The sequence below is a fragment of the Anneissia japonica genome, unplaced genomic scaffold, assembly GCF_011630105.1.
Source record: "Anneissia japonica isolate Jap-2015-1 unplaced genomic scaffold, ASM1163010v1 scaffold493_len2256704_cov171, whole genome shotgun sequence".
Classification (NCBI taxonomy): domain Eukaryota; kingdom Metazoa; phylum Echinodermata; class Crinoidea; order Comatulida; family Comatulidae; genus Anneissia; species Anneissia japonica.
This window is the reverse complement of record NW_022727062.1, coordinates 1,662,270-1,686,133: the sequence shown is the minus strand read 5'-3', so window position 1 is coordinate 1,686,133 and position 23,864 is coordinate 1,662,270. Positions and strand designations below refer to the sequence as shown.

The 23,864-nt window shown below is 32.8% G+C and overlaps 2 protein-coding genes across 5 annotated transcripts in view; both read left to right on the top strand.

Moving 5' to 3' along the window:
- LOC117113404 (mannosyl-oligosaccharide 1,2-alpha-mannosidase IA-like) overlaps positions 1-6,617 on the top strand; it is a 42,104-nt gene extending 35,487 nt beyond the window's left edge. The window contains exon 10 of the mRNA XM_033256724.1: positions 2,224-6,617. Within this exon, the coding sequence (XP_033112615.1) occupies positions 2,224-2,442 (219 nt within the window). The 3' untranslated portion in view covers positions 2,443-6,617. The remainder of the gene's footprint in view (positions 1-2,223) is intronic.
- Positions 6,618-10,446: 3,829 nt separating this feature from the next.
- The window catches only part of LOC117113427 (centrosomal protein of 85 kDa-like), a 31,618-nt gene continuing 18,200 nt past the window's right edge, over positions 10,447-23,864 (top strand). The window contains exons 1-3 of one of the 4 annotated variants that reach the window (XM_033256750.1): positions 10,447-10,606; positions 11,870-11,907; positions 13,260-13,388. In XM_033256750.1, coding sequence (XP_033112641.1) covers positions 11,901-11,907; positions 13,260-13,388 — 136 coding nt within the window. In that variant the 5' untranslated portion in view covers positions 10,447-10,606; positions 11,870-11,900. Of the gene's footprint in view, positions 10,607-11,869; positions 11,908-13,259; positions 13,389-14,913; positions 15,060-17,261; positions 17,284-21,581; positions 22,399-23,864 lie in introns of those variants that run through there. The other 3 variants (XM_033256751.1, XM_033256752.1, XM_033256749.1) reach the window with 3 other exon arrangements.

The window sequence follows — 23,864 nt, the reverse complement described above, 5'->3', positions numbered from 1 at the left end:
ACTAGTCACTAAGTGCAAGCTCAGTGGTCTAGTGGTTATCCCACCAGGCTAGTTATCTGGAGGTTGTAGGTTCCCAAATCACTTGCAAATTTTGTTTGTACGACGTTCGGTCGAAATAAATAAATAAATTTAAAAAAAATAATTTTATCTGGATATATATTTCTTTATACCATCATAACAAAATTTATTTCACAATTATTATTACTGCTAAAGTCAAGCTGGTTTTTTTTTTTTATTTCAGTCTGTTATTTAGTTTTATAGAGTATTTTGATGGTTGTAATTTATGTTATGTGAATTTCCCTGATAACCAGATGGAAACTTTCACAAACTACAAATTGCATAACAATTGTATCCCTGGTGTGTTTGTTTCATATCTACATTAATGAGAATTTAATGTGCTTGGCATTTTCGATAAGTTAGTAATTCTGTTGAGGCTTTTAATGATATATTGTTTGTGATGTTATCAGATTATTATCAGAGTATTTACACAGCTATCAATAGTTATCATTTCCTCTGACATATAGACTGTGTGACTCTTAAACCTCATTATTGATGGTATTTGAAATATTAACACCAAGTGTTAAACTCATTTGGGTAATGCATTTTGATATTGACTATTTGATGAAAATGAAAGTTAAGCTAATGCCATAATATGATAACTTAATACCATGTTGTTAGACTTGCCACAAGTCTCTTATTTTTTTAAATTAATTTTCTCATTCTGGACAGCGCCACCAACGAGAAAGTTAATTTAGAGATAGACGGAATAAGCGACTTGTAAAACACTGAAGTCAGGCACCAGGATGCCAAAAGAATGACGTAATCTTATATTCCGTATTTGGATAAATGGGCGGACCGAAATAAACAATTTCAACCAATCAAATGTTCATATTTTTGGAGCCACGAAACTGAGTCACTCGCCGCTCGCGTCGACTAGTTAGGCATGACTAAATTTAAATAGTCCTCCCTAATAAAACGGGCCTAAAATATTTAGAATAGACCCTAGTAAGACTAATTTTGGCAATGGCAAAAACAATTAAGACTAGACGGCATACCATACAAATAGAACAAAACTTTAACTTTCCAGGAGGATGGCTCAGGCCTCGTCTGAGTAGTAGGCCTAGCCTAGACTCTAGTAGAGGCTTGGCGTATTTTTAAGTTCTAACTTACAGAGGCCTACCTTTTTAACAATATTCTACTCTATCTGTAGCAGCTAGCGGTGAGCAAGGTTCCTAGTATAGCCTACGGTTATCAGTCCATGTCGTTCTCAGCAGGCCAGAACTATATACTAACTGTTTTTATTCAAGTATAGGTAGCCAAAAGGGAGCTGGTTAGCTTGTTCTAGTCGAGACTCGAGACATCCGCATCTTCAATTTTGAAAATTTACCAAGATTGATTAATACTGTATGCATGAAGTTAGCCAATCACGTGATTTACAAAATCAGTCATGCATACGATATCCCACATCAAATTTGATGTGGGAAATTGCACGCATGAATCGTTTGCCCAGGCCCTAATTCGAAAAAAAAGAAATCGAGTATGGGACGCCAATTAAATTAGGTATGGCGCGCACTAAGTGCAATAAAGAGTGAGTAACCTAAAATTAGGGCCTGGAACCCAGGCTACCATGTTGTATGCGTTATAGTAAAACAACTTTGAATACATCACAATATTCAAATTAAAAGGAAAGTTGCATCCATGCATTTTAATATTTATTTTTTAAAAAATGTTAACTCCTCTGTGATTGGCTAAAAATTAGTCCCTCTTTTATAATTTGCCTGCTTTCAATGTAACTATTAAAAATTAAAAGCCCAATGTAGTTATGTCATACATTGCATACCACAATTAATCCTCTATGGATAATAAAAATATTAACATCCATATTGTCTCATCCTATGATTGGTTGAAATCATATAACTCATTAATGGGCCTGCTGATATTGTCTATTAAAAATTAATGATCCATGGCATAATTTTATTGCGCCCACACTCATTCATAATACATATAAACATTCTTATCTTTCTGTCTTACGATTGGATGATTCAAGGTCTCTTAGAATCATCTGTTTACGATAATTTATGAAATTGTCAATTCACAGGAAATTTACTTTATGTTTATAATATGTTTCTCTTCAATTTTTGATAAGACACCAAAAAAATCCATTCTTTAAAGTATACCTGCAGCACTTTTTGAGAATTAAATATTATATTTTTATTTTCGCAGGCTCTGAATAAGCATTGCAAAGTACAAGATGGCTTCTCCGGAATAAGAGACGTATACGCTTCAAAAGTTAGCCACGATGATGTGCAACAGAGCTTTTTTCTTGCGGAAACGCTTAAATATCTTTATCTTTTATTCAGCGATAATGATTTTATGTCATTAGATAAGTGGGTTCTAAATACAGAAGCACATCCGCTACCAGTTCAAAGTTCATCCAGATGATACCCCGCGAGAATGAATTAGAATTGTTGAATTTTTTAGGATTTTTATTTTTTGCAAAAGTGGTTATTGATTGTTGCTGAAAATATTATTGGTGATTGAGTAAATGTCAATAAGATGCACTGAACATCTACTAAGGTTACTCAAGGTTATTCAAAATATGTATTCTGTACAATGGAGTTTGGTCGTCACAAATTGTACATTCGTTTTATCACCAAGAAACCATGAAAGAATTTCTTGTGAAATTCATATCCATATTTTTTATGCAAATAATTGCAAGAATGTGGAATTGATTCTTAAAAGATGTAATATTTATGACAAATATGAAATTAATAGACATGTTTCTGTATAAAGTAATCAGAGAGGTAGATTTGCTGTTAATTGTATAGTTGTTATATATGTGGATTTGAACTTTGAACTAATGTATTTCAGTGTGCGGGAACAAAATTAATGCCAGGACTAAAGAAATATGAGCAAGTTGTTTTTCTTTAAAAAAATAAAATAACCAGGAGTGATGCCGGAATATTGGTCGAAAACCTGATGCCAGAGATGAACAGGGAAACATTCATTTTTTCTGAATTACTCATTTACTAAGCCAGAGATGTACTTTACTGAGTCAGAGATGTACAGGGAAATTATAAATTTGTTTTCTTGAAGAATCCGAGTACTGATGCCAGAAATGTTCAGGAGAATGTAACCGTTTTCTTGAAGAACCATGTTTTCCTATTTCAGAGTTGCTCAGAAAATCTGTTGTTTTTCAGATGAACCTGTCAGTCAAAATCACAGGAAAAGGATATTGTTTTTAAGCAGCCAGTGACCTAGCTTCATAGTTTTTGCTTCAGTCTGACATTAAGGATATGACAAGTAGTTGATGGTTTTCCGTGAATGAAAGCAGAATGACAACAATCAGTAGACCAATGGAATCATAGAATGATAATCATGTGATTGACCATGAGGGCCTAATCCAATTAAAGCTTCAGTAACTCCAGATTATTTATTCATGCTGTAGAACCCGTCCTTTGAAACACCCCCTATCAAGGGGACACTTTTTCAGGAAGTGAACAGGGGAAGGTATATCTTTTAAAACTATTGCCAACCCCTATTCAGGGTCCTAAACGTGTCCCCTTAATAGGGGTTCTAATGTACTCATTGTTCTGCAGCCCAGAATAATTATATATGCTCCTCTATTTATTTTTACATAATTATTATTACTAGCAGTAGTGCAAAACTTTGCACAGGTCTTTGTTTCTCAATGAAAATATGCAATGCATCTAAAACCTTACTTTGGAGGATAATATAAACTATTTTTTGGTAAAGCATAATTATAATTATTTGAGAGCGTCCCTTATTTGAAAGTCATTTATTGTTGAGGGGGATTATATTTGAGGGAGGTGTTTATTTTTGGTGTAAAATGGTTGTGTATATAAGTGTCATTTATCTTTACTGTGAATGTGCAACAACAACACATAATTACAGTCAAAATATGTTATTGCATGATCATAAAAATTGATCCCAACCAATTTAGAAAAAATGGAGAAGAATATTAATAGAATATGTTGAGAATGATGTTGCTTTCGTCAGTTTTGTTTACAGTCATTTAGGGGGTGTTTATGCAAAGGAAAAGTAAAGCCCTGAGGCGTTTATTCCATATGTGGCTCTGGTGAAGGCGTTTATTCAAAGCATGAGAATAGATATGGTACTACTTTTGTATCCTACAGTATCCCATTCCAAGACTTGCATCCTTTAACAACATAACCTTTTCATAAATGTTTAAATCACAGGTGGGCAAAGTGCAGCCCATGGGCCGCACGCGGCCTGTCAGCGATTTTTCTGCGGCCCGTGACAATGAATTAAAAGCCCTATGTTTGCGGCCCACCAATCAAATTTGGCTAGAAAACACCTTGTTTTTTACGGCCCAACACCAATCATATGTAAAAAGTAACATTAAAACTGAAAATAAAGTGATGTAAAAGCAGTGCTTGGAGGTTTTTGGAAGCTCACTGGAACATCAAGGTTTGTGTGCGGCCCTCGGTGTTAAATAAAAAATTCACTTTCGCCCTCCGTTCGATTTTTATGCCCACCCATGGTTTAAATATTATGAAGATTAGATCTCAATACGTCCAACTAACAAATTATTACAATAAATAATTGATTTCTTCTTATAAATGATTAATTCCATGTACTAATGCATTTACAGAAAAGATATTCATAGATAGTAACAGCCTTGCAAATATAGGTACCACTGTGTTTTATTGCGGTTAAACTTTTGTAATTGTAGTAAACCGTGTTTTTATGGTGATACTTTCAAATTCGATCCTTTGTACTTAAATGTTTCTAAAATCATGTGGGTGTGTGTGCGTGTTTTTAAATTAAGGGAACAGAAAGTGTGACCACACACTGGGTAGGACTAAAAAGTGTGTATGAGTAAATTGTAGGTGTGACCACTGCTGCATAGTGGGTGTAAACCACACATTGGGTGTGACACATAAAATGGATGGTCACACTTTGATGTAATCTATTTTTTAAAGATTGAGAATTTTGGTAGTCAATGAAAGCATCATAATATGTATTTTATATCCCCCATGGTGATTGATCTCCACATTCTAATGTGTATGCCTTGTATTCTTTGTCACCATTCTGTAATACATTTTTGTTTTTCTATCCAAAATAGATACATCCACTCTATGGTATACCATGGAGGAAATAAAACACTGTGTTCTTTTTCCCCTCTGGGTATACATACTAACATTTTGGAACCTCAGTGTTTGTAATCTGTAAGATCATGTTCTTTTTACAGTAAGTTTATTAATCATAATAACAATCTCATTTAAAGTAAAAAAAAAATGATTAAGAACTTAATATTTAACAAATTAATATAACAACTTTAATATATTTGATCAACAATTTTCCCTTTTGGATACATTTGTTTATTATTTATCCTGTTTGCATTGTTGAATAAATTCAATTTTAAAATCCCATTTAGAAAAGAAAGCATATTTTAACTATAAACAGTAGTTTTAACACTATTTGAATATTTTTAGATGTTACTGTTGTTTTCTCTATATTATCATTGTGAAGGCCTATGCCCATTGTTCAAACTTTTGTTGTAATGTGTATTAATTGCATGGGACAAGTTGTTGGACCCATAGCAACAATTGTCTGGCTTATGAGACAAATTGAATGTCCCATTAGAATTTTCTTGTTGGAATAAATTGTCCAGCATAATGAATAAAGTAACCAAATGGTATAAATATCTGTGGGTTTGGATTGTCAAAAATTGGTACCAGTTTATCCGACTGTTGGGGCAAAGTGTCCAATTTGCTTAGAACTTTTCTAACTAAAACAAAAGCATTGTTTAAATGCATATCCTGGTTTATATGAAATGCTTAATAATTTATTAGATAAAATAAAGCTTATTAATTGTAAGTGAAGACCAACAATGTATTTTGTCTGCATGTACCTCTCGAAGTAATGTCTGAAAAAAATTATATGCATTTAGTTGGTTAGGTTAGATATGATAATGAATGATGCAATAACTCATGTTTAAAAAACTCTGTACATAGTCATTTTCTGGACTTGATTTAGTAATTTGTCTGTTAATACTTTTTTTTTGTTTTTTTTTTGTTTCTTTTTTTTTTTTTTTTTTTTTTGCTCTTTTGAGCTTGGAAGTCTGTGTACTAAGCATAGCTGGTTTCCATAAAATTGCTACAAGCCATCATCGACAACATCCTCGCTGATTTGTCTGGTCAAAACAGAGTTGGAATCCCCAATTTCTTCAGGGACAGCCACGCAGATTAACAATGCAGTGAAAAAATGTAGCATCAGTGTAGTAATTTTATGGAAACCGACTTAATACAAGTCAAATTTTTTATTATTATTATTATTGTTGTTACATGTTATTAATGTTGTTTTTTTTATTTTTTTTTTTATTTTAATGTCTTCAATATTCGTTCTGTCTTCCTAGTGATGTTTCAAAAGTTTTGACCGATCAGAGATGTTATCATCACAGGGAACATTTAAATTTACTGTCAATTTAACTTTCCCTGATCATCATTATTATTAGGTCATTTTATTGTATTGATTATATTTATTATTTAATGAATTTATCTTTGTTTTTAAATTTCCAATAATCATTGACCAATTGTGATAGTAAAAACAAAACAGTACAATAGTAAAAACCGTAGTAGTTTGTCCTTTATTATTTATGGATATATTTGTTTATTTTGTATTATAAAAATAAAAAAAAATTATTCTATGTTTAAGCATTATTTATAAAGACATTAAGAGGAATTATTGAATTTAATGTTAAAATTCTTGCTGAATAATGCATACTATTTTGCTAATGTTATGTTTTAGCTTTAAATCAATATAATGCTAATTCTAAACTTTAAAATTTTGCTGTTAAATATTTTTATTCTAAATACAGTGGTGTATCTGAGAATAGACCTTTACAGCATGTCAACGAAAATAGTAAAAAATCCAAACATGTTGTTCAATTAGCATTCCCTGGAATATGCGAACATCCCATAAACACTCAAGAGTTTACATTTACGGCATCCCACTCTCAGTCTTGTTTTTCTACAAATAAAAGTAGCTGTCCTTTTGTGGACTCATTGTACAGATCCAACTCGCTAGATGTTGCAACGCTGTCTGGTGATTGTCGGGGGCAGTGTGAATGGACCGTCATTAAAAACAATCCATTGCGAGCGCGTTGTCGCGTTCTTCATAAAATCGACGGCCGACGGCCGCAGCAAGAGTCTGGGCTTTAGAAGCAATATCCAAAGGGAGGTGCGTATTTTAACGGTCCATTCTGTTTCACATGTCAACTTTTGACTTTTGTATATTCCTATGCAGTTTATTTTCCTATTTATCACTTCCAAATTGTAAAACATTTTGCATAATCAACTGCGCTATTGCTGCTGTATGATCAAAGAATATTCAACTTGCATTGCAAGGAAAATTTGCTCAAAATGTTTTACAAGACATCTTTTATCCTGAGTATCGCATAGGACGGTATCGCACCATTCCACATCCCTTTCTCTGTGTGACTTTCCAACAACTAATTGGATTTATTCTACAGAAAAAAAAATAGAAAGTTTTTATGCAAATGTAGGATTTTAACTGTAATTCAGCCAGAATGTTGTATACTTATTTCAAAATCATCTTCCTTATCGATATTTGAATATTTTATTATTTTCATTCATATTTGAATCACATTTCTTTCCTATTGTACTGTACTTTTTAATATTTCCATAATTTTTCTTGTTTTATCACAATTATTACATTTAAGAATTTCTAAAATTGTCACCTATTATCTGCATTTATAAATATTTCAGTATTTTATTGTTATTGTGTGTTATTTTTGTCACAATTCTCATCTATGTTCTGGTTATTATATCAATAAATATAATTATTATTAAAATAGTTTTTTTTTTTATTATTCATTATACTGTATTTATAATATCTGGAGTCTTAGTTTATTCCCTTATTGAAATGATTTCAACACCAGAAAATTTTGGCCGCTGTGTTTTAGGGGGAGGGGGGAAAGGCACCGCCTCCCCTTTTTGCACCCCTGGATTTGCCACCAATGCTGTAGCCAGGATTTTCAAACAGTGCAGGACAATATTGGGGTGGACCCACTTTACGTGTGAATTCAAACAATGTGGACCCATTTTACGCAAAAATATGAAAAATCTGGACCCATTTACTTAAATTTTACCCATCTTAGGCTATATGAGAAATCTGGACCCATTGCTCAAAAAGTGGACCAATTTTATGCATAAAATTGCATAATTTGGACCCATTTTTAAAAATGTGGATCCATTCTTTTGTGGACCCACATAGGAAAATTGGTGGGAATGTCCCAATAGCTGGCTATGTCATTGTCTGCCATTGACTGTTCTTTAAAGAAGTAAATTAAATATTTGAAATTGATTTTCTTTAGCATTCAAGTACAAATTAAAACCATAAAATGTTTTCCTGCCCAAATAACAAATTCATGCAATATTGTACTGGCATAGACGACTCCAGTTTCACCGTCGGAATTCATACTTTTTGCTGATATTTATGGCCTTGAAACTGCATCTAGCTTTCTAAAAGCGGAGGCAATGCAGGGCTAATCTTCCAAATTGTACGATTTTATGAGATTTTAAATATTTATCAAAACATTTCCTACTATAACTTTTAAGTAACTTCATTGCAGTAGTATGAATGTGTGAATACGGACGATCCGCACGAAAGACGAACGTGATTTTAAAAATATAAAATTTGTACGTCGCGCGTATAGGACGACCCACCTGTTTTTCAATTGTAATTTGTTAGTTTAAACCGCGTCTTATACGCGAGTATATACACGGTACATTTTCCAATTAGTGGAGGTACTAAATTAATGATGATACTAGAAATGGTGTAAAGCATAAAGAAGTAAATGAAGAATTATGTTATCTTCAAAAGTATCAAGCAGGGAAAAGACTGTCTCTTATACACATCTAGATGTGTATAAGAGACAGATCTATTAATGCCATAATGAATTTTAAAAGCCATGTGATCACATTCTTGCAATAATAAAGATATTTATTTCAAAACTACATTTACATCAGTGGCACATGGTGACTAATTAAACTCTATACAGCCATACAGTATAAAGAAAACAAATGCTTTTAGGTCAAGTAAACCGTTTCATGTCCAAATATTTTGAAAAAAAAAGGAGAATAAGGGCACTTTTTCCCTTTTTTTAAAACTTCGAGATGGCAAAGTTGGGGGGGGGGGCGCCCTAAATTCGCCCCTGTCAGAGCCATAGATAGAAAGAGTTGCGACATTGAGAATAGAAGCCATTTTGTGTCATGCGCGTTCTGTGTCTAACGTGATGTGCGTTCCTGTGTATAATATTGTATAATAAAGTTAGCGGCCTCCTGTATAGTTTAATTCCATTTAATCTTTTTAGCAGTCGAATTTCATGTAACTCTATTTATAGATTTTTAAAAATGATTTCACTACTTTATATCCAATTTCATATTATAACCAAGGAGCGGAATGTTGCAACTCTTTATATATATGGCTCTGTCCCCTGTAAGGGTCTGCTCGTCTTTCGAGTCTCCCCGACTCTCCAATCTCCTGTGGTCAATATGATATGAAGTAAATAATTTTTAAATATACACAAAAGTTTTTGTCTCTTCACAAGAAACGGTTACGTCATGCGTCTCAAGACCAAGGAGTACGACCCCTTAATTGCCAATCACCAACACTATTCCACAAGTGCGCTTGTTGAGTGTTACCCATGATCAATATATTTGCGACATCGTGTACGTATTTCAGCAGGGCCGGCGACCACCACATACACTGTATCAAAATACCGTATTGTTATACAGGCCGGTTCGTGTAACCCCCTTAACTCCCAACGCTACGGGCTAGTTATATTAATAATTTAATTCGAGTTCTCTGTTAATTCTTGTTGCCCTTTACTTCATTATTTTCTCCTGAGTATTTCAGATATTGTTTTAATAAAGCTCGGCTGTGGAATGGGAAGAGGGGAAAATTCTGGCCTAAGGCCCTATAATTATAAAGAAGTTTGTTGAGATTGTATGCGTGTTTGGGTTTTCAGCTTGTAACAATTAATACTAGGCCTATATTTGTTGATTATCATCATGCCAAACAAGTATCATTTGACAATTGCATGCCTTTCTGAACATAAATAATCAATAATAAACAATTTTCTTCCTTTTTGATCCAATACGTGTCACTATATATCTCGATGAGGCCTACTGCCCCGTATTTTACGATTTGTTTTTCTTATTGGCTTTCTGTATATTCACATTTGATTTTTCAGTTCCCTGGATTTTTTAATTATTTTCATTCGTTGTTTTTTTCAGTAGTCCCTTACTATTTTTATCTTGTAATTGTGGTTTAAAATAAATAAATAAAAATTAAATGTTTTTGGAATGGAAATGAATGTTGCACGAAAACGGAAGGCTTCCATTCTAAACAGCGCCCTCAATAACATCTCTCGTTGGAAAAATAATGACGCGCGGTGAGAAAATAATTAATATCGTAAAATTTAAATTGTCGATTAACAATAACATCTAAATCTATTGAAGTCGTTATTTTTACTGAATATTTCGTATTTACGAACGTCTAATTGGATCAATTTACAATGTTATAACAGATAATTGTAAGTGACTATACTGTATACTGGTCTTCGTCTAGGCTAGGCTAGGCCTGTGTTGATCTCTGATGGTAGGATTTTGATGAACTATGTGGATAGCTCTCTCCTCTTCGCGTAAGAAGATTAAGATTGTGCATAGCCTAGACTAGGCCTAGCGATGACCCGGCCTAGCCTAGTAGAGGCGTACTGTAGGCAAATGACGCCGGTCTACCCCTCAAGTGGTAGTGAATAAACAAAACAAGGCGTGCCAGTATTCCAGAAAACTAGCCTAGTCAAATAGAAAAAAATTATTAGGTTATCACTCCCACTAGCCTAGCGTCAACAATGAATTTTGGAAATATTGAAATTAAAATTTATTTTATTTTATTTTTTTTTTGTCGCACCATATATTTTAACTGCATAATAAAAACAACTTGCAATTGTTGATGTTTGTTCTGTTCATGCACACAGGAATTCCCAGGTATAATCCCTTCCCCACCCCCCCCCCAAAAAAAAACCCAAAAAAAACCAAAAAAAAACCTCCCATCCTCATCAATTTTTATAAAAAAGAGAGTGATAATCTAATAATTTTTCTACAGTATGTGGCCTTAGTATGGGAATATACAGTGAAACAAAACTTCTTAGAGTTCACTCTTAACCTCATGTCGCTTTTGTCACATGGCTGATCTCAACTGACCTTTTTTTGGCAACTGGGAGTCGTGCAATATGAGCAATAAGCTGTTGTGCAATTGAAGATTTGAAAAAGTCTGTAAAACCACCAATTGCTTTCAGTTGTTCAATGTTCTTTTTTCACTGTGATTCCAAACAACTGACAATTGATTGAAGTTACTGTAGTTATGGGACAGAGTAGCACAGTACATTAACTGTCTCTCATATATCTTAAGTATATTTCCCGCACGATATACAATAGTAGTCAATATGCCATTATTGCATTACGTTTATTGTAAACATTTTTGGGCACTAATCATCAGAGGTCTCAGTGTCACAGCCTACACTTTTCATAATTCGACGTCGAATCTGACTTTACATGTCAACTATCTGTAAATAATCTACAGTTGTATAAGCACCATGGGCAACTAGTTCCTACATTTGCTTGCAATTGTGCATACGGTAATTGTGCAATCGTGGGCAAAAGCTAACATCTGTTCTACCAGCAGCTAGTTGAGTCAAGTGCAAAGGACAACATAAACTTGCCTTTAAAACGTGGTTTTAGTATTAAACCTAGCTGTAGTGAAAATTGATAATATTGAATTTTTATTTTTCTTACAGAATTTACTAATCAAGATTATTAAACTGAACAATGACAGGTAAGTTATATCTCCAGATTATTTATTTTTCATGAAACCAAGAATTTACAAATTTTTAAATCAAATTGAATGTGCAAACTGTCAAAAGCATATTCTTTAGAAATTATTTTTTAGGATTTATAATAAATTTCCAATAATTTTAAAGGTACTGTATGAATATTACACTTAACTTGATTTTAATATAAATATGATTTGGTTGTGGCTCAGACTCCATCTCTCAACCTTGAGGTCTGAGGTTCAAGTCCCTTACTGTAAGTCGCTTAGGCCCTTGGACAAGGCACTTTAGCAATGTTCGTTTCTGTTCACCCAGAAGTATTTATGGGTACTTGGTATGATCTGATATTGATCGTAGCTAATTCATATTGATCGTAGTTTAATTCAGTACCCAGTGGTAATAATATAAAGCATATAGAGGCTGTCTATTGCATGCGCTATACAGTACAGTATATGTCACATTATTTATTCACTGTTTCCTGTTTGCCTTTAATGTGAAGTTAAAATTTTAGCAAAATAGTCAAATCCTAATAAAAGCCGAATTTTGCTAAATATTTTTATTCAAAATTAGCCAATAAGCTAATGGAATTAAAGTTATCATTGTTTATATTCTTTTGTTTTGGCTAACCAAATTTCTATGTGGCTAATTACTTTCCTACCAAATTAGCCAAATTGCTAATTTTTTTTTTTTGGCCAGCTTTACCCTGCATTGGCCATATTGCACATAATTTTATCTAATTCATCTCAACAGAACAAAGGGATACCAAACACAATTTATTCCTCAAGTTTTTATCTCAACACAGCCACAGTATGACCTAAAACATATGTGGCAAAGACAAGCCAAACCAGTCACTCGTCGCAAATCGTGTTTCAGAGATAATGGCCAAAATATGCTGAAATGTCCAAATTTTTAAAATCTATTTTATTGCACTAAAATAACCTTTGTATATCCATACATCATGATATGCTGTTATTTTTCCCATTTTCAATGTTAAAACAACAATTTTCGACAATTTGGTGATGATTTCTGCCTGAGAAATGCCTGATACCACAAACTATTGTTCTTTAAACAGCTGTGTGTACTTCGCTTGTACTTCATAAGGAAATGTCGGATTTAAATGATTCTTTTACCATTTTCGTTTTCATCTTTAACCCTATATTAATAACTAAAAATCAATTTTTGCAACGAGTGACTAGTTTGGCTTGTCTTTGAAACATATGTAGCCACCATATTGTTTTTTAAGCTTTGAAAGTAAAAGAGTAACTATACTGTAACTGAAATGGAAGTGGAATGTTAGTTGCATTTTAAAGGCCATTGTCATTTTAATGCTTATTTTGTTGATTTTTATACATTTCAGATCGACTTAGTAATGAATGGGCTACCCCAGCAATTTCATCATCACCCCCAAGATCATATCTGTCTCACCGTCGAGAAGCTAGTCCCCATTCAAAGGGTCGAAGTTCATTCCTGTCTGGTCTAATTGAAGGTAAATATTTTTGAAATTCTTATTTTATTTATTTATACTTTTTACTTGAATTCAAGAAATCATTTAGATATATTTAAAAAAAATTTATTACTAAATATGTTTTTGTTATTTATTGTTTTTTAGTATGTACAGCAATAATATTTTCAACACAATTTCCAAAGTTGTGCCGTAACAAAGAAAAGAAAATTAAGCAAGCTTATTTTAGTATAAATAAACAAATATAATTATTTTGTAAAGCCAATGTATATGACATTTGATATGATCCCTTCAATGTCCCATTTTAAGGACAAGACCTAGGGTTTCTCTTCTAGGGTCTACTTGTTTGTCATATGTTATGTTTTGTAAAAAGATAATTATATTTCGAGACTATTTTGTATTGTTGAAATTTTAATGTTTTTAGCAAATAAAGTGATTTCTACTAAAAATGTTGATTACTCCAGTGTAATGCAAAAATTCCATGACATAGTTCATATCAGAATAATGCCTTTTCTTTTGCCAAGTGATCAAGGCACTTGTGATGTTGTTATTATCTTGCAGACAATAATGTGACTTTCATTCATTCAAATGGTAGGCCCCTATCTTTATTTCCAAAGAATATTAAGCATAAAAATAAAAAAATGCTCATCATAGCAACTAATTGTATAAAAGAAAGTAAAATTTTAAATGATTGAATTATCAATTTAACATATTTTTCATGTTTAATACAATAGCAACTCATTTTGTGATGACAACCTGCATACATAAAATAAAAGATTAGTAATATTACGTGGCACATTCAAATGATGAATGTACTATAATATTGATACAATACAATACAATATTTATTGGATAACACTTTTATAACAGTGGCACACGTTAGACAAATTCTAACGGTGCATCCAGAAAAGCAACAAAAATAAAAAATTAAATTCTTAACTATAAGAGAGATTTACAGATAACTCAAATAACATATTAACTGGCTCAACATTTAGACATAGAGGTATTGTATAGTTGGACAGTTGTTTGTCATAGTTGTTTACTGCCCTCACTAGGTTTTAAAAAAAAAAGAAAACACTAGAACATAATACATACGTACTGAAATTCAATTCTAATTATTTCATCCTAAAACCCATAGAAACTGAGTGAATGAAAATAAACTTATTATTTTTAATGGATAGGTTGCACTCCATAACTATTAATAGATTTTATTATCTGATCTTTGTTGGATTAGTACATGTAGTTATACTTTAAAAATAATAATCATTGGTAACACATCACCAGTGCCATATATTTTGATAGCTCTTTGTTTATTGTGTATGAGCCTACCCACTTTTGAGGTTTACTACATTCCAACAACTTACTTGTTTATTATCAGACAAAATTGAGTTTGGATTAGTCATAAGCCTACAATTTACATCAAAATACCACAATGAAAAACCAGCGTAGGTATCACCAGGGAGATCTTTTGTAGAACAAACCCCTTTATGACGACATAGTGATGAAAATCGACTGGACCGAAACGCTTGTTTATAAAAGTAAAATACAAAAGAACGATATGAACATTTTGTTGGGACGTAGCAACCCCCTACCGCGGCTGCTTGTTTGTGATAGTTTCTCAGTTAGTGACAGATTGTAACTAGATGGACAGGAAGTTTAATAGGAGGAGTCAAGCCTTGTTTAATAATAGGAGTGGTATGTACTAGTACTTAGCTTCTTATACAGTAATTTGACATCTATTGACTTCTGAATAATATTTAATTTGTTTCTGAAAATTATGATGTTAAAATAAATTCAATTGAACATTTTATAGGAAGAATAGTCAGCAGCTTTAACTGTATTGTAGTTATCATTCTTTATGAAATATATGATTGTTGTTATTCTATTGTGTTACTAACTGTAACCCCAAAGATCAGGTTCATATTTTCATGTTTATAGGCCAGGTTGGTGACCTTATGTTAGCATAATTGATGTAGAAAAGCAAGAACAATATTTTTTTTTCGTTATAAACTATATTAAAAGTGTTTAAAAAGTACCAGTGCTGCAAAAATCCTGAATTTTTTATTGGTCAATTTGATGCTAGTGTATACTACTATATTAGCATTTTTTTTAAATTTCAAACATCATCCAACAGTTACAGTAAAGCCAGTTACAAGATGCCTTACATAAAAAAATATAAAAAATAATACAAGTGAATAATTAATTATAATTATGGTCCTATCATTGATGTCCTATGGTGTCATGTGCTTGATAATGGTCTGTTCCTTTTCTTGATACAAAAAATCCACTGCTTTGTTGCCCTCTTAATATTATGATGTAGAATCGTGTCTTTTTTTTCTTATAATAATTAATTTTATTTATTTTATGTTTTTATATCACTTTCTACAAGTTTAGTATAAGATATAAATTTCATGATAAATTGGCCCCAGGCCACGACATGTGAAGTAAATATTAGTGTACAAGGATACAGTATCTCACTCCAAATTAAAAGTGAATTGTACTGTACTGTTTCTTTTTTTTTCTTCATTTGCATATTCATAATTATTACTAATTGGAACAACCTACTGCTTAATTAGACCATCAACAAAGGATGGTACTGTATGTTACAGCAAATTATGTAATGAACTGAAAGCCGAGGATAGGGCTGCTATGACTCAACAATGTTGTATCCAATATCTGCCTTCTTGCTTGTTTCAGACAAGCTACAGTACTGTATTCTTTTCCACTGGAGGTCAGACAGTGCATACTTCATCAGATAAAATCTGATCAAACATTGGTTGATTCAGTCTAAAGCCCTATGCAGACTATCAAATTTTATTTGATAAAAACATGTGACATCATTGTGACATGCCTAAATATGGTCATGGTGACATCACATCAAGACTATATATGGGCAAAGAAAATTTGATAAGTATAAACAGAGCTTGACAAATTGTCTAAATCATTGCCTACAGTACAGTACTGTACCAGGGCTGAAAAAAGATGCAACAGGCCGTAGGAGGCATCATGAAATACCCCAGAGGAATTTTTGGAGAAAAAAAATTAAAATGATAAACTGTTAGGCTATGATGATAAAATTTGGTGCTGGAGGCAATTTATTGAGACAAATTTGAAGGTCGGATGTATAAACATTTTTGTTTTCCAGGGCTTTAGGCTTACAGTACAGTACCTGTACGGTCTACAGTACGGTATTTACATAGTTTAACGCAGCTTAAAACCACACATAGGCAAACCTATGCATAGGGTGTGTAAGATTCTTACCTCTTGGTTACTACAATACCCTACTACACAAGAATTAATTTTAGTAGGAGACATGCATTTCCAGTAGAGGATCTAGGAATTTCAAAATAGTTGGGCCCAGAGCGTGGATTCTTCTGCAGACAGTATAGAGGCTGGAGATCTACTGGATGGCAAAAAGTTGCATTCTCAAATGTCAATCTGGATGCATCTTTCCGATTTCCCCAATTTCTATTCTTTGAATTCAAAAATTCAGTTGGCTGGGCATTGGGGGAGCCTTCTGAGCTGTTCTCTAAAATGCACTTTGCTTTCAAGTGAACATTTTCAACAATTAATATTACAGAGATCTCTCTGAGTTCACAAGCACTTTGCTAGCATAAAAAAAAAATACAATGATCTGTTTAGCTCAGCAAAAAATGAAGTCATCACATCTGGGGTGATGAAAACAAAAGGTTAATGTATCCATATGCCTTGAGCGTTGCCAGTGGATGCCGCTTTTTTCCGCGACAAATCAGGCATGGATCCCACCTTAGGATTTGGCTAATTGAATCTATACCGTCATCATTAACCAGGTTGTTACAATTGATTTTTTCGGAACAAAGGAAGTGTTAGCAGGAAATGGCTAATACGTAAATTGTTACATTCTCCAATAAATTGCCAACCTGCTTTCGCTCAATGTCTCGTAAGTAACTCTGCTTTATGTTTCATTTTTTTGTGCTTATTTTTAGTATGAAAGCATGTTCATTTCTAATGTAATTTGGTAAATAATGAATCATTAATATTTTTTTTTATTGGAAATGAAATTTTTCCTTGGGACTGATTTTCTGTTAGCTATAAATATGTGGGTTAGAGTGATGCAGTGTACAGTAATGTATAGCCTTGGTGGTAGGCCTCATCTTTGTTAAATTCACACTATTCAAAGTAGTAACTGCTGATGATGATAGAAACAAAAAATTACCTATGGTGACCCATTATTGAGGCACTAGTATTCTTCATATAGATAATACTATATTTACTGTAGTATACTTTACCATGTGTGGTAATTAAATTATTAAAAATTAATACTTTTTATGGAATAAATTCAATTTTGTTATTTAATATTAAAAATTTATTGTTGGTTTAACAAAGAAAACAATTTAATCACCCAGTACAAGTCCAAGTAATTCTCTTTTATTCTATACTACTATAATTTATGTTTGGTTTTGAAAATAGTTATGAATTAATAAACATTTACAAAAAAAAAATTAAAAATTGAGCCATTTGTTACTCATTATCCAAGAATTTTTCTTTCAGTAATTTTTATGATTACAATTTTATTAATTATTGTATAATTTGTATGACTTTTTTGTGTGATATGAAAGATCATGTTTTTGGAGCAAAATTGACAAGATGATTTTAACTTTGTAAATTTTATGATTACAGTGTAATTACAATTTTTCACTGATTTGTACAGTACTGTATGATTTTAACAGTGATTGTGAAAAAAGAAGGTTGTGTTCCTTCAAAAATTATTTTTTAACAATCATTTTTAAAATTTTAACTTTTATATTCAGGATGGATTCCACAGCATCATTATTGTTACAATTTTTACCTGTCATTGCCTAATTATCGGGTATCATGGTTCATGCTCTATTGGAAATTATAAACAGATGATCAGTTTCTGAAGCGTTAATGAATAACTACCGTATTTTACTTGATGATACCATTGCTATGTACCTCATTTTCATTGAAAATGTAAAACGCATCAAATTTTAGGTATTCAATGATATCAAGTACTCTCCAACTATATTCATTATTCATTGCCATGTTAGTATGTAAACAGGACTCGGATTTTTCATCATCGCTGAATCTGATCTATCTTCTCACTCATTGTTTTAATTGCTGAGGCTGTCTTTAATAACTAGAGGTTATATATGCCCTACAATCAGTTACAGCTACTGTAGCAACAGTGTTTATCAACAGTGGAGACTCACATGGATATCTCTTAAGAAGAGCAATGGGTACCTTGTATGTGGACATGTTGTTGAAGTGATAGTAGTGTGACATGGAAAGTAGAAAGTTAGATAAAATGAGTTAGTCTTTTAATAGCACTTCATTAACATCAAGGAAAACATGAAAGGGATGTAGATGGTCGGCTTAGATGCCAGCCAGCCCTCGAAGTTATCCATCCAGTGGATAGCTAATTTCATGGCCAACCCACCTTTATTAACACCATTGCCCATCATTAAAATCCACTCTTATATTTAGAGTTTGCCAGTGTTATCACCTACCCACTCTTAAGTCCAATTCAAACTATCAAATTTTTATTTGACAAAAACATGTGACATGCCTAAATATGGTCATGATGTCATCACATCATGACCATATATAGACACATCGTGACTATATATGGGCATACATCAGTTTTTTGTAAAAGAAAATTTGATGTTGTTTGAACAGAGCTTAGGTTTTCTGTAGGATCTACGAGCCTGACTTGCCAAATGTAAAACAGATACTCATTCATAATTTATTATTTGGTTACAAGACAAAAGGACGCAATGTGGACATTGCTCTTTACAACCTAATATGTATTACATATGAGTGACTGATTAAACATGCTTGATTCATCCTTCGTCAAAGGCGCCCTCGCCACAGGCTGGTCCAGCCATTGTGCTCGTGCAATCGTCATCAATTGAGTATCAAGCTGGTGTGTGATGTCAACTGTACTTACTGTTTTATCATAAACTAAAATTTTTCAATGTTTCAGTCAGGCTTGCATCCAGAAATTATGGTAGGAAAAGAGATATTTTTGTTAAAATGCTTATCTTATTTGCTCTTAATTTTAAAGCTTGCTATTTATTGTCATTGTCCTGTTTTTAAACATTTATTTACTATTAATTTGTAATATTATATTTTGTGAGCCGCTATACAGTACTTTAACAAGTTTTTAGATGGACTGCACCCTTCAATTTAACCACCTGCAGTTTTCCCTGTGGTGACTGAATGTAGGCCGAGCCCATCACAATAATAGGCTTTAAGAATCAACTGTCCAATCTTATAACCACAGGCCTGAAGCCCTGTGATTATCATGCCAGCATCAACTGTTTTCACCCTAACAACCACAGGCGAAGAGTATCAGTGACACTGATGTAAATCAAAATTGAAATAGATATGATAGGATCATCTTCTCATCCATGACAACCGACTCGTTGCATGATGGTATATACCTATTACATTTCATGTGCTTTTAGCCTTTAGTTAGTCCACTACTGTATACTAGTTACCTCAGTGATGGAGCTGCTATGTTAAGGTAGTACTTTTGTAGTATTTGTGAGAGTTTTTCTGAAAATAAAGCTGATAGTTTCATTTGTTGAAGGTGGTGTTTGTTAAATATTTATACCTGTATCCAGTGATCCATGATGCAAGCTGTGTGATGGAGTCTTCAAACTGGTAGATTATTTTTGAATTTACTGTAATTAGTTCTTGGTGTTTTTCATAACTGTGAAATATCACATGGTCGAAATTAAAATTAAAACATTGGTCCAGGTTGATGCTCTTTTCCCTACACCTTCCCCCTACCAAAGGGCCACCTTTCGCAATCATCGTATTCTAGACTGTATATGACAGGGGCTTCACATGGATACTTGTCGTTTGAGGATGTTTGCATTTCAGGAGGATTCTCTGCATGTTTTGCTTTGTCTTGTAAAGGTAATAATAAGTGAAACAACAGGCCAGACCCCCCTCGCTACCCCTCTCCTTTCCCATGGAACAGACAAGAATCCTATTAAGATGTCTATTTAGTAGTTAATGTGGCCATAATGTTGGCAGTGTCTATAGCAGTTTGTTTGTTGTTCGGTGTCTGTAGTTTCTCTGAAATAATTATTTACATTTTTATTACCTTCATTAAAAATGAGAGTAAACTTTACCATACTGTAAAGTAGTGTTTTGTACACATCACTGATAATAATAATATTTATCTGGCATTGCAACATTATGTTTGCCTATCAATTCTAAACTTAGTTTAATTTTATATAAAAAAAATCTGGATCCAATGTATTCGATACATTACTCTTATTGATAATTAAAAAATGATTTAGAATTGCAATGTAATATTACGGTAGCTGTTTGTTTCATTCTAGCACTTCAAACAAAATTATAAGCATTGAATAAACATAGTTTCTGATATTTTTTATTAAAGGACTTTTACATTTCTGTAGCTACCTAATAGGAATAAAGTTGTTTATAAGAAAATATTTTAATCTATTTTTTGCCTTCCTTTATATCATTACTACTTTTAGACTTTAAAAATATAAATTTATTATATAATAATATTCTGGGTATCACTATAAACTGTTGATTTTCTGATCTAATCAATGTAATTTGCTTTCCATAAATGTAAAATATATTTAAAAAATATCTAGACATATTTATTTTTAGTATAGATTTATTATTACTATAGATTTATTTTAATTAGTATATTATTATTATTATTTTATAATTATAAAATTGTGATTATAACCTAATCTTGTTAGAAGTAAAAACATTAAATTAAAGATAGACACTATAATTATTAATTTATTAAAATTTTATATTAATTTATATGCTAAATATTATAATTTAGGTATTAATATTCAATTTTTTCAATCTATTTAATCTGTTTGTTTAAATCTACAGTATGTGAAATAACCAAGATTATGGTTTATACAGTAGTTCAAACTTTCCCTCAGATCAATTAATTTTAATGCATCTCAACACATGCTTGAAACAAAAGAATTTGAAATGACATGTTTCTGTACTGTAGTTCATGGGTAAACCAGTTTGTAGTGGAAAAGTATTTTTTAAGTGTTGTAGCAGACAAGATCTTTATCCATTTATTTGACAGTTGAGCCACGACCATGAGTTTATTCGTAACATGCTCAGTCACATGTCTTCCTGTTGGAATTGCTTAGCGGACAATCCTGTTTTGCCAGTTCCTACAGGAAACATTATTCATTTGATCTTTGTCTTTGCTTCGGTCCGCATTGACGCTGGATGTAGTAGCAGAGTTGTTTTTGTGATAACAGATTTTAGATTTCTGCAGTTTTGTTGAGCAATAGCAAGCCCTTTTGTGTGGTTTCTATTTTAGTAGGCCAGTATGTTGCTTTGAAATGAAAGGATTGGATCGAACTATGAACCATATACCAGTGCTCTTGTGGGTTTTCCAGAAATATACAATTCTATAAAAGGAAACTGTACTTCTATGCATGATTATACTTTGGGTATCCCTGAATTTGGCTACACATTTTGCAAGGAAGTTCTGTCGACAGCAGTTAGCTGGTACTGTAGTGAAGGCATTAGAAGTCTACTACAATGATTTTGGATGTTTACTTTACACTCGCAATAATGCAATATCTCTATGTTTGATGAGTGTAATAATACATGCAGTAGTGTATACAGCTCATGACGCTACCAATAACTTAAGTTTACTTGGTAGGCACTTGTATCTCGTGTTTTAATCAAAGTTGATCATCGCATTGTTACCGTAGCAGTACTGCACCCAAGTCATTGATCCTTAGATATTTTGAGAGTTTAATTTTCAACAAAAGTATTTTTAATGTTGTGGGAGGACCACCACTATCTCCACTTTGTTTATTAAAATTTGATATTTCTTCAAGTATGAGTTCTGATGATGATGATAGTTTGTACGAGCCCCGTCATAGGATGTCCGTGCCGTCTCGGTTCCTGCGACCGTCTCGCTCCACTTGGTACTCCTGTAGCGTAGACGATCTGGACAGTCTATGCTCTATCGATTCCATTGAAAGGGATGACCCTTTCATCGGTAAGTTGAAATGCGAATTTCAAGGAATGCTGCTTGCATATTGTAAGGACGCCCTCAATGAGCAAGGGGTAGTCGATGGTTAGAATCATTAATTATAACCTGATACTTCTCAACTGCATGAGTGAAGCATGTTAACGTTATGCCTGTTAATGTTATGCAGCTTTTTCTGAAAGAGCGCCCTCAATGAAGAAGGTGTAGTCAATGGTTTATGACCGGCTTTTGAATTTTGTACGGTTGTAATCTAAAGATCTAGCACTTTTTATAATTGCCTGTAAATTGTAAAATGCATTTTATTGCCTTTCTCTGTCATGCTTTCCATGCTACATATTTAATACCAACTCCCAATCGTGTATTAAAAACTACAAATTCCATGATTGGTTTATTTTGTGATCCGTTTCATAAATTACGCAAGATATCAAAGTCCTGGATAGAATAACAAATTTGTCTAGCGACTTAACAATAAATTCGTTTTAGAATTTTTGGAGAAATTGTATTTTACATTTTAAACAAGAATTATATTAATTTGCTATTAAAAAATTATATTTTTTTTTACAAATTCAGGGGTCCCAATCCAAAATAGGGGGTGGGGGTGAGGGACTTTTACAGATGTAGGGTAGGATTGTGGCACATGGCCGGAAATGACAATCTCAGACATAAATTTTATTATATAAATTTTTTCCCCATTTTTTTTTTTTTTTATAATGTGGAAAAATTTATGTGCCCTGGCCTGCTGTCCCCTCCCCTTCTCCCTCCCCCCTTTGAACCCTCCACTGATCTGCAGCGGTTAATGACTTTTGTTAAAACATTTCATTTTATTACTGCACACACAGACAATTGATAACAAAATATTGAAAACATGCAAATATTATGAATTTGCGGTTGATAGGTTATTTCCGGGAGATCATTGCTTGCTTGCGGGACTGTGAAAGGTCGTCCCGATTTTCCGGGAGACTCCGGTGAGTTCCGGGAGACTTGAGACCCCTATAAATTTGCTGTACTGTATCATTATTTATTGATGACTATCCATTTAGTTTATGTACTACATACAAAATTTATAAATTAAATCGGGCTGGAAAATGCCTTTGTTGTTTTGCTTGCAGCTTCAGCATATTCTTAATACTGTAAAGATCACAAACCTAATTACAGTGTGTCTAAGCTTGTTTTAGAATGTTGAATACAGTAATTGCATGATGAATTTTGAGAAAAATATAAAGCATGGTTTGAGCAAAGAATGAACCTCTGAGCCAAGGCATTGCCAGCAAATTTTGAAGCAAAGAGGTTTAGAAAGTACTATAGGCTTTACAGAATGATTTTCCCAGCAATGTGATTAATAGTCAACGGGAGGCTTGGTATATATATGGTTTTTAAACCATAAATTTCCAACAAAAGCCCCTGTAAGCTTAGCCCCATTACTAAATTTTGTCTAGGATGAAGTATATTATTTACAATGTTTTGAAATACACATT